Genomic DNA, 12,392 nt, shown 5'->3' with positions numbered 1-12,392 from the left:
GAATGTGTCTCACATAGCCATAGTCTTCCACAATTTCTAAATGTGAGCTGTGTGACATTTTTAATTTATAAATTTCACAGTGTACAGCTGAGCACTGTGTGCTGCTCCTGGGACTGACTCTAGACATATATTAAAAGAATAGTTGCCTAGAGCAAAACAGTGTGGGCTTTGCTTTGTATGCCAGAACACTGGAAAACCAGGCCTGCAGTATATCTCCTCTTTTTGCTGAGCAATAGTGTTAGGATATATGAGAAGACAGTAACTGGTATAGAAATGTATCTTCAGACAAAAATAAAAATACATATTCCCAAAAGAAATAATAACTGTCTCCAGCAGCAGGAGGAGCAGTTCTGTCCTGGAGACTATCTTATAATCTTCACTTGAATTCTTTCTTTTTTTTTTCTTTCTTTCTTCTCTGTTCTTTCTTTTCCATGGCAATCTTACCTGCCCACTGATTCCAGTCACCTCTGAGACTGCTAGTCTCAGTTGTCAGTGTTGCTGATGGATCTTTTTTCTTTTAGCCTATTTTGTGCTACAAAGATCATTATAACATCATAATCTCAAACCACAGGATATCACCATGATATCCATGGCTGCCTGGAGGGCTTGTGGAATCTGTCCCCCAGTTTTTCAAGAAATGACCAAAATAATTGCTGTCTTGATCTGGTGCTGGTCACAGTACTGCTTCTAGCAGGAGGCTGGACTTGGTGACCTTCAGAGATCCCTTCCACCCTACATTTCTTTGATTCCATTTTATCATCCCCTGTATGAGAACTCTAGTAAGTAATTGAAATAATTAATGCTGTGTCAGAGTGTCCCGGTCTCATTGTTATACTAGAAGTGCTGATTTGGTAGATTAGTTCTCCTTTCATGTAGCTGAGTAGTCTGAAATTTTTGACACTCTGTGTATGAGATGGTGCTGATTTATACCAGCTGAGGGTATGGCAGTCAAAGTAGATTTTAAATTTACTGTGTCTATTGTATACTATTCTGTTTTGTTAACAACTTGTATTAATATTGTAGGAAATATGACATCAAAATGATTGACAAATTTGGGTTGTTTTTTTCTGTTTGGTTCTTTTCATTTCTAAAAGAAAGAAGTTAATGCATACTGTTGCTTCAAGCAAGTTCTTCTAGCCCTAGAGCTGAAGCATACAATGGATCAGGCAACTTTTATTTCAGGCAGTCATAGCTCCCTTTGGTCCAATAAATTTAAAAGCAACTGGTTTATATGTAGGTCCTTTTTTTGTATCTCAACATCACTATTAAATAAAATTAATTAAAAAAAAATTAGGAGTGGGGAATATTCTTCCCAGTTGAGAGACCTCAAAGCAATATTGTTTTTCTGGCTATTCACTTATAGGATAAATACTGCCAAGAGTTTTGAGAAATTACTGTGCTTCTAATTCTTCCAGTTGTTCTGCTCTGTGAAAGGGATTCAGCCATGTAGCCACTGCAAGGGCCAGAAGATATTATATGCCATGTGCAGTACTGATAACATATGGAACAGTGCAGTCATAATATAGGAACAGGATTCCTCTGTATTAGTGCAGTGCAGGAGGCAATGCATACTGCCTGGAAAACAGAAATCTCTGTTGTACCTGACTAGTAGCAGGTAAACAAAAGGATGAAAATCTAAGGGCGCTGAGGGTCTTAGTCATGTGCACTCCCTGAAGTACTGCTAAGCTGTGACAGAGGTGTTGGCCAAGAAGCAGGTTGTGGGAGACAGGGTCTGTACCTTTGCATTTACATGTGAAATGGAAGGTGGTGCAATGACAATTGGTAACAGTCCCTGCTTGAGATCCCTGTGAAGTCTTACTGGAGAGTGTTGAATAATCTTTGGTAAGCACAATCATGTCTTCCCTGTTTGCTCACGGCTGTTTCACTGATGAGCTCAGAGCACATCAACAGAGCATTAACACAGCCAGATGTTACCTTGCTCTGCTGGACTCAAGCCAACTCTCATCCAAAAAGTGCATGACCTCATTAGCACTGTACTGAGCCACAGCTTGATATCCCACTTCTCTGTAGCAGTTATTCTTTCAGATTCAGCACTGCAATAATGTGATGGGATGTTTTTTATTCCACGTGGAACACACAGGGAAAAGACCTGGAGCTGGATAATGTGTAGACATAATTCAGATATTTTGTTTTTAGCATTCTGTAAAACAATCCAGCAGCATCCAGGTGTTTTTGTAGTTTGAAGTAGTCTAAAATAATGCTTTGACATAAGTTTGGGTGCCTGTTTCTTTTCTGCATGGATAACAGTCCAAATGTTTCCATCTATGACTGCTTAGCTAATCCCACTGCACACTGCTCACGTGTATCAGATCACCACATTGTCAGTAAAAGCTGAAGAACAACCTCATGATTTGCCAAAAATTGAAAACTGTCATTAGTAAAATAGTTTTACCTTGGCAATGAGAATAATTACATATGATGTCAAAACAAATACAGATGCTTCTTTAGAGAAAAGGTCTTTTGAGGGCTCTGTATCAGCAGTAATAACTGAATTTTTAACGGTTTAAATTGTCATACTAAGTATATTAATCATTGCAATTTTTCTGGTTCTTGGTAAATATAACCACAGTTTTATTCACTTACCAAGTGTGTTTTGGAGATGTATTATTTTTCCTTTTCACCCACTTCCAATAACAAGATTTTTGTATAAATACTTGACCATGATATAATTGTCTTCTTTCAGTGGGAGAGGAATCATTATGTTATCACTGTGATTTCTTTTACTGTAAAGAATTCTGTTTCCTTACATTTGGTGAGATAAATACAACAGTGAGCTTTCTAAGAATATAATGAGAGAAGTTCTGTGAGGTTCCAGTCCCCACCAGCATCAGTGATGTGTAAATTGCAAAGGCATTATGGCCTTTACCTATGAAAATAGCTCTGGAAAATGCTAAAACATATTCAGTTGTTTGTCTCCATGAATGTCTCTGTGAAAGGAATTACAGTGATTTGTTGATGGTCTGTGGAGCTTTTGATACAGATAGAACTCTGAATCCTCTCAGTTTCCATCCAAAGTGCTTAAATGGTGGAGATGCATATAACTTTGTCTATGGCTGTCCACTGCTCAAAGAACTTTTCCTTATGGAGGTGGTTGAGATCACACTGGCATGCCAGGTTTTTTAGTAGAGGCTGATTTTAAAATGATGCTTCACCAGTTTTTGAAAGTGATTAGCTTATATAGTATCTGTGGTTATAGTCAGGGGACTATACCCAGTGATCTGGAACCTCCTCTCTATTTGAGTGCAGAATAAGATGGATTTTTGCAGAGCATCTCCTCTCAATTGGAAATTAAAAAAGAACATGTTCAGATTAATCATCTTTATTGGCCTTTTGGCTACAGTTTGAACATCAATTATTGCAAACCCACCCTTTCCCTGTTTGTAAAAGTACATAGAATCCCATGCTTGGTTTTAATGATGGTTAAAGAATAGAAATTGGTTGGAATAGAGAGAAACATAAGAATATGGTCATGTTCCCTTCTCTCTGCCTTCTCTGACAACTGAACCTAAAGTAGAAATGTAACTAATAGCTTTACCAGTGAGAATTGCTAAAGAGGGGGGAAAACTCTTCGTTCTACATTCACTGACTAATGTAGATAACTTAATGAATCAATGTTAAATGTCTGACAACCTGGTCCCCACTAAAGAATGCATTTTAAGGCATTTTCAGGCTTTTTACTATTCCTTATGGAGCTGTGGAAGAGTTGCCACCAACTCTTCTATGAACAAGGTCCAACAGAAATAACAGGTAGACTGTGAACCCAAATTTTCCTCAGACTCTTTCCAGCATGACAGAACATCCAGGGAAGAATTTCCACAATTCTTCACTTGATTTAGTGCCTGAAGACATGCGAGGAAATGGGAAGCAGATTTGATCTTTGTTTCTTTTTCGTGGCAATTTTAATTCATGAAAACACTCCCTGTGCCCCCTAATCCAAGTCTTCCTCTGCTGATCTCACTCTCTTCTCTACAGTTATTAGAACAATGGGATATTACAATTGTCTTCGATTGAGGAGAAGTTGCTGTGCTAGCTAAAAAGTTGGCACCACATCTTCTATTCAGAGTGCTGCATGCTGGTGCTGTCTGTTCAGATAACCTCTAGCTACAGTTGAGTAATACCACAAATGGGGAAAACCCCAGAGAAATAGGAAAATCCCTAACTGCTTGTGCATTGTGTAAGTATATTTTGCTTAGGCTCTTTGCCAAAGAAGATATGAATCAAAGATTCTACCTGTATAAGAGTAAAATGTGCTATCATGTTCAGGATCTTATTTTTGCATAAAAGATGCCCTTGGCATTTGTGAAAAGGGAAGAAAATTTCCATTCTGGTTTTAGTGTGTCATGTTTTTCTATTGCACTTATCACTGATAATTCCTGAAAAAAAAAAAAAAGATACAGAAAGTGGGAGAGGAACTTGGTTAATTCATTTGAATTATTTTTTCAGACAAATGGTCTCTTTGGACTGTTTTGCAAAATGATTGTAAGAGAAAATACCACCCCCACCCACTTGGTATTGTACAATAAAAAGAAACACTTAAAAAAATAAGAAATTTGGCTGTGACCAAATGTTGCTGTAACTGGCAAGTGTTTGTGCAAATATTTGATTATTTATGTAAATGTTCCAAACAACTCCTCACCCAGAACTCAACCAAGTGCCCAAGAATGACGAAACATCTCCCTACCAGAACAAAAGTCACAAAGGATGTTTCTTTCTTTCCTGTGGAAAATACAAGAAAATAAATGTAAGAGTTCATATGATAGGATCCCTCCATGCAATAGTGAAAACCAATAATTAATTAGGATAGACTAAAAGGTGTTAGAGGATTTCTTTATCATGCCACAGCCCACAGAAGGGGGTGTTTCAGTTTTCCCCCTGCAATATATGTAATTTAATTATTTTACATTCAGTTTTCAGTTTTTATATTTCAGGTGTCATAATAGGGAGATGACCTTCTCTAAGAAAAAGGCTGAATTCTCTGATTTTTATGAAATTTTTTTGTTGTTTAATTCAGTGTGGTCTTGATTTTTTTAAAATGTGTTTTTTGCACTAAGGTTGTAACCAGAAAGAATGGTTAGAGAAGTTAAAGATGTTGTTCTACGAAATTTTGACTGGCAATTGGGAACTCTGTCAAGCCACCTAACCAAAATATTTTCAACAGTCTGGCTGCAAAATGGGAAGTTAAAAATATGGAGGTAATTTGCTGAATGATCAGCCTCATGAGAGATTAATTTCTTCCAGTAAGTAATGACTGAGAAATTAGTTGATCTAGCAGTTAGGTTTTCTCAACTAAAAAAAATTGAGCTCTCTAACTCACTCGATATTTTGCAGTGATTTTGTATATTTGGCTATTCCACTTCCTAGGGCCATAGAGAAGCTCAAAAGTGACTCAATTCAAGTTTTCTTGCAGCACACTTCTGCAGGATTTAATAAGAAAAAAATCAAAATTAGGACTTTGAAACAGCAGTTAAAAATCTGGTAATTTTATATGAGCTGGCATGTTCCACTTCTGTTGGCTTGGACTGAATAATTCAGAAAATTATAGTCTTCTTTTTATTGATGAATGTGCAGTGGGAGCATCACCAAATTACCAATGAAGCTTATTTTATGGGGAAGGGGACAGAAATAGTTAATAAATAACAAGTATTTATATGATACAGCAGAAATTAGGGCTTATCAGTTACTGTTTTCAGTTTTTCATGGGGATTTGAGGAAATAATAAATCATTGAAATAGAATATCCCAGTTTTAGAACTGTTATGTAAAGAAGTTTGGTGTACTTTAGAGAATCATAAAATTTTTTGGGCTGGAAGGGAGCTTCAAAGGTCATTTAGTCCCCTGCAGTGAGTAGGGATATCTCCAGCTGGATCAGTGTGCTCACAGCCTCATCCAACCTGGCCTTGAATGTTTCCACCACCCTCACTGTAAAACATTTTCTTATGACTGATCTAAATCTACACTCATTTAATTTAAAACCATTACCCCTTGTCTGGTTGCAACAGGCTGTAATTGGAGTGTCAATGTATTATGCCGTAGAAGCAGCCAAAAAAATATCTTTAACAATGTCACAAATAATTTTTCAAATTTTCAGTCAATGACAGTATATGACCATGTCTATTTTATTATAAAACATGGTTTAAAATACCACATTTTATGCATTTGCACTTTTTTGAGTCATAGTAACAAATTGCCAATAGTAAAAGATGAGAACTTATCCAAAAGTGATTGTTAAAAAATAGAAGTGCCAAAAGGACAGAAGAACAGGAACTGATTCAGGTTAGACAGTGGTCACTGGCTTTCTTAATGCCTCCTTTAAGAAGGACCTTATTTAGCTCAAATGAAAAGCTGTCATGAAGAACAGGACACACTTAGGTACCCCAGGCAGATGCCACAGGAGAATGAACATGCTGCCATTTCTCACCTGTAGCAATATGGTTTTGCTCTACAGCTTTGTTTCTGAGCAGCACAGGATTTCCTGTGGATGAAAGCCTCCTGGAAAACCAAGAAAGAGTTATTTTATGATGTGCTAATGCTTTCCCAGGCTGTAGCCTCTGAGTTTCAATTCAAGAATTTCTATATGTCCATCAGAAGACTTTTGCTGGCTCTAAAACTCACAGATTCTTGGCTTCTGGACAAGATCCTAAAATGTTTTAAAAGGACTGAGAGCTGCCATCCTGTTTGAGAGGAGAGGATACAAGGTGGTGCCTGCTACTTCTGTGGGTGTGATAAAAATTTCTCTGTCAACAGGACACTGCTTTTAAAGGAAAGAAAATGGGAACATATATTCTCTATGCAAAAGAATACTGCTATAAGGGCTATGCCAGAGACCTGAATGCCAGAACAGCAGCAAACAGTATTTGCTGGCTAAGGAATAGTCCTTCTTTAGAATGTCATGCATAGCAGTCAAAGTAAGATTTGTTATTTCTGTACTCTACAAAATTTTAGTGTGTGGTTAAATGTTTATTCTAATGGGAAAATGGATGCAGTCTGTCTGAAAGATAGCTAGAAGCTTGTTAAAATCTCAGTCCCAGGTTCACTTTGCCTCTTACAAAAACAATTTCCCTTGAACACAGTAAATACTGTGGTAATAGAGTAATTTAATTTTCAGTCTTCTAAGCCAGATGTCAGAAATAAAAAGTCTTACTTCTAGACTGCTTTTTCAATTGCTATAATGCTTCCTTTCTAGTGGAATCTTCTAAAAATCATATAATATTCAATAATGTTCTATAATGGATATCTTCCATTATAAAATTGTTGGGTTTTTTTGCTCTGGTGTGAACAAATCCATTGTAGAGTTTAATGACGTAATGCATAAACTCCTGGTCAGTAGGAATGCAGTATCTATAAAATTATGTCTGTGTTTGATGGAACTTTTATGTTTGTTAGAACAATTACACACCTCAATAGAAATACATGAAAATGAGGGTAATGCTGATCTTGTGTCCCCATATGTATCAGGCTGTCATATGCAGCACTGATGTGCTTTTTCATGGTATTGGAAAAGTTTTTTTTTTAATCTTGAATATTATTTCTGTTGTGGACAATGAATAAGTTTACCTGTTTAAGGTATGTTTACTTGTGTACAATGATTGAGCAATATTTATTTTTATTATTACCTCAGCTCTTAAAATATTTTGTTTCTGTTTGCAGGGGATTCACTGTAAAAGCAAGCCTTCTGGTGAGTATACATTATTCACGTTTTTACTATGTTTGTTTTTAAGGATAATTTGTTAAAGATATTAAATCCACTATGCTAGTGACATCAGATCACTGTCATAACAAGGCACTTACCACCAATTCTTTCATAAAAAACATTGGATATTGGTAAGTTTTGATAAAAAATAGGTTAATAATGACAATTGCTTTATAATTTTCCTTACCATAGTGAAGGAGAGTATGCTAAGTCACTTTACATGTTTTTATTGCTTCTACTCATTATTGATATTGCCTATAGTAATAACACAGGGACTTGAATTACCTGAACCCTAAAGCCTCCATCAGTCACTCCTCCAGTGCATGCAGTCATTTGCAGGGAAGTATGAGGCAGCTGCCTTGCAAACAGTCCCCCCTGAGAGGACAGTCACAGTCCCCCCCAAGAGGACAGTCCCAGCCCCCCTGAGAGGACTGTCCTAGCTGGAGGCTCAGCTCTGAGTACTGCTGGTCTCCACAAAGCCTTTCCTGAATCCATGCGGCAGTGAGTCCATAGACAGGGAGAAGATGCGATGCTGAGCTCGAGCATGTGAGATGCTGATGTTACGACATGGGGCATGAACTGAATGTCAGCTGGCACAACTCCTTACTTGGAATGCATGGTATTTATGGGACTGTGTTGAGATGGAGAGAAATAATGTGTATATGGAATGGATGCAGTTAAAAGTCTCACCAGAAAAAATCTCAAGGCTTCTGCCAGTCAGCAGAATGAACTTTCGGTGGCTGGTTCAGAGGCTGTGAATGAATCTTGTTAGGATTAGGCAGCTAAGTTGGTAGTTGCAGAAACTATGTGGAAGGTAGAAGAAGAAACAGGGGTGTTGACCCTTGCTCTGCTAGCTGAAGCATGCCTTTACATCCTTGAGCAGTTCAGGCTGAGAAAATCAAGCCCTTCAACCTGTTCTCAAAAGGAAGAACACCCGTAATTCTGTTGGTTATGAGTTAAAATCTGTTCTGTGCAGTTAAAAACAAATGCAGATCTAGACAGCGGAGACTCATAGGTACCACGAGGTGGTGATTCATTCCATCCATCTTAGGACAATGGGATTTATATGCTGGGAGAGAGGCAAGAGGGGTTGTCACTCTCTGTTGACTGCCAGAGTTGTGCAGCTCACAGACACAGCCTGGCTGAGGTCAGAAGGGACCTCTGGGAATCTTCTGGTCCAATCCCCGATGCAGGGACATGCAGATGATGCATATCAGATAAGCTAGATGTTTCCCTCTTAACGGGAAGGGCAGTGAAGGGTTCGTTAAACTAAAGATCCATATCTTTGAAGATGATATACATGAAGCTGGTTGTAGGTTTTTCAGTGCTGTCTGAAAAAAACTTATCAGCTGTCCTTAAGACAATTAACATGTAGGATGACTCAGCCTTACAGGGGTGATGAAAAAGCATTTTTTGTCTTCATCCTAATTCACTTGTGCAACAGTGGGTGTATATTCCTTTGCATACTTCCTTCTCTATATTATTTTTTAAAATTATTTGTTACTTGAGGTAAAATTACCTTGAGAGACATTAACTCTGTGGTAGAGAACCTTTGCAGTAGTTATTTCTTTAAGCTGCAACAAAAGGATATTTCCTAAAATTTGCAACCACTACCTCAGTAGTATTTGGCATTGTGGCTTTGACTCTGCCATCTTCCTCCTGCTCTTCTAGACTGTTAGGTAGCACATAAGAACTACTGTAGTATTTGACATTCACTGTAATATATCCATATATTGATATCAAAGTATTAAATTTAAAAAAAATTACATTTTCAGAAGATATGGTTGGCACAGTATATCACCCTGTTGTTCAGTATCCTTGAAAGTTTGAAATGTTTTCTGAACACACAACCATGAAACCCTTTTAATTTACTGTACATTGCAATCTATTGTGAAAGAGAGGCTGCCAGTCTAAAATTTAATCAATTTCATAATTGCTGTGAGTACTTTCAAGTAGTGAATTTTGGTACTTATTAACTGAAGTGCACCATGTGGTTATGGTAGGAGAGCATGTCTACTTTGTTGAAGAATTTTGGTGAATCATCCTAATGAACAGATGCAGCAGACACTGTGGTAAATCATATGCAAATAGATTTGAAATACTACTGTAATTTATACTCATGGAATGATATGCCAGTGAAGCAATTCAGATTTAGGCTTTAGAGATGCTCACAGATTTAGCCCTGTCAGTATCCTTAAGTAGCTCAGATTCTTACAATACTTGTAGGGAAGACATATCAGATAAAAAAAAAACAGTTAGGATTTTCTATTGGGTGTTGTCCCAGTTCTGTTATTAATAGGTTTTCTCTGCCTTTTTTTTTTTTTTTTTTTCATGCTCTTCTCCAATTTCATCTCCTTACCTGAGGCTTCAGATTATTCATCTATTCATTTCTATTGCATATTCATTGCTCATCTCTGGCTTCTAACATCCAACTGTACATAAGGTGTCCTTTAATGTCGTGACAATTCTAGGTTGATTGCTGTATCATCAGATTAAAAAAATTATCTGCTGTGGTTGACCTGATGGCAAAAGTACAAGGAAATGTCTACATGCTGAATAATAAGCCTCTTTATGCCTGGGCTTATATGTGCCCATAATTAAGTAACCTTTTATTAAAGCAACAATCCCTTTCTCATGTAGGGCTAATTACAGCTATTATTCAGAAACACAAAATTTAGGTAAGATTTACTCAGCAGATGGTTTGTGTAGCAAGATGTATCTTTATGTCTTCTGAGGTATAGATAAAACTACTTGTGTGAAAAGGAAAATGGGGTGTGTTCCAGAAGAAAATATCTTAAGGGGGGATTAAAAGATGATAAAGTGGGAGTTTACTGAAGAGTTAGTCAGAAATGAGTCTCATGCTGTGATGATTTATACAATGAAAATTATTTTCTGTCTGGTCGTATCATGTATTTACTGTAATCCAATGGTAGTATCCTCATGCATATGATCCATTTACTTTATTATTAATGAGTTTTGCAGCATATTTTGCAATTCTCAAAATCTATTATAAAATTAATGGAAAAAAAATCCAAAGTGGAAGTGTAATTTCATTTCATTCAGTGCATTTGTTCTCAGTTTGATAGTAGAAACCCTGATTAAGAACAGTGTGTCTGCTGACAGGACAGCAGAGTGTTTGTGCATCTGTCTGACGCTGATCCAATATCAGTTATGCATCCAGATTGACTCTGAGCTCTCGTAAGATTGTTCCAACTCTGTGACACCCAATGATATCACACCTCAGGCTGTAATAGCTAAGAAGAAAATTCAACTAAATCATGACAATATCCACCCCCCCCCCCCCAAATATGGCCAAATAATATGATCAAATACACCCAAACAGAATGACAGAATGTTTTGTAACTAAGCGTCCACTTTGAATATCTGTCTGTCTATCTATCTGTCTGTCTGTCTATCTATCTATCCATCCATCCATCATCTATCTATCTATCTATCTATCTATCTATCTATCTATCTATCTATCTATCTATATCTACATATGTATACATACATTGCCCTCCCCTTAAATAATTTCTGTGCAGACATGGGACTAGGCAAGTTTATAAGCCTGGATCAAGAAATTTACACCAATAACCAAAACTTAAGCAGAAACAGTTACTCCCAGATACCACTGGGTATCCACAACTGCATCTCATATGATGCAGTCAGGAAAACATCTTTTTGAGCAAAGAGACATAACTCAAACTATCATCACTTATCACATTATTAGTAATAGTTATCACGTAGTTAAGCAATTCTCAGTTAGTTGTGGGTGGATTAATTGAGTGTTGTACAATAACTTTCCATCCTGAGATACCTTCAGGATTATTATACCACCCATTTTTGGAACGTGGAATACAGTGTTCATATCCAGCTGCTGTGCACTGTACTTCTGAGGGCAGTCTCATTTCTGTGGAAATATTTATAAATTCTTCAAAAGCCAACATACTCTTAAAGCTTTATAAGTATATTTAGAGTGATCTGTGTTTTTTCATTGGTTTGCATAAATTGTCCTCTAGTTGCCAATATTTTTTTGATAATTCAGAGTTGACCCACTACCAGTTGAAGTAAAGTGTCCTTGTTTTCCCATGCTTTTCCACTTGGTTCATATCAGCATATCCTGTTGCCTCCAAAATATGCTCAATGACACAAAACCAGACAAACAGAGCGGAGATTCAGGTGTGAAGGGTTTGTCTCTTCTGACCGTATGTATGTGATATGTATCATGCAGGACTTAATTCTCCTGATACCAGGTGTGAGGGCACTTAAGGCCTAACAGATTTAAGCAAAGGTGCCACATTTATTTCAGCCTGTCTTGACATTCTGCTGTATCAATATCTGATCTTTGACAATGGACACTGGGAAAATGACAATCTCATAAGTTAGGAAGAAGTCCTGTTCAGGTTAATACACTTTCAGTCTTTGAATTTAGAGCATTTTCCTTCACTTGAGGGGCTGGAAGGATAAGTAAGGATACGTTTTGTCTTTCCTTCTCCACACCCTACCTTTCCTCTATGGGAGCTGTAGATCTGTCTTCCATGTGAGTCAATGAACATCCACAGCTGACAACAGCTCTTGGCTTGACATTAATGGATGCACCCTTTCCTGATGATTCCATTAAAAGTGCTATCCTGAATTTTATGGCAAGCACAGTATTGTGGCACTGCTGTTTCATACTTTCA

General features: G+C 37.2%; 1 protein-coding gene across 3 annotated transcripts in view; it reads left to right on the top strand.

Annotated features, from left to right (window-relative positions):
- IL17REL (interleukin 17 receptor E like) overlaps positions 1-12,392 on the top strand; it is a 43,105-nt gene that overhangs the window by 10,487 nt on the left and 20,226 nt on the right. For all 3 annotated transcript variants that reach the window (XM_015626902.1, XM_015626900.1, XM_033514723.1), the window contains exon 2: positions 7,668-7,695. In XM_015626902.1, coding sequence (XP_015482388.1) covers positions 7,668-7,695 — 28 coding nt within the window. The remainder of the gene's footprint in view (positions 1-7,667; positions 7,696-12,392) is intronic.

The sequence above is a fragment of the Parus major genome, chromosome 1A (genome assembly GCF_001522545.3).
Source record: "Parus major isolate Abel chromosome 1A, Parus_major1.1, whole genome shotgun sequence".
Classification (NCBI taxonomy): domain Eukaryota; kingdom Metazoa; phylum Chordata; class Aves; order Passeriformes; family Paridae; genus Parus; species Parus major.
Note: the sequence above shows the minus strand (reverse complement) of the source record. Positions and strands in the feature narration are given on the sequence as shown.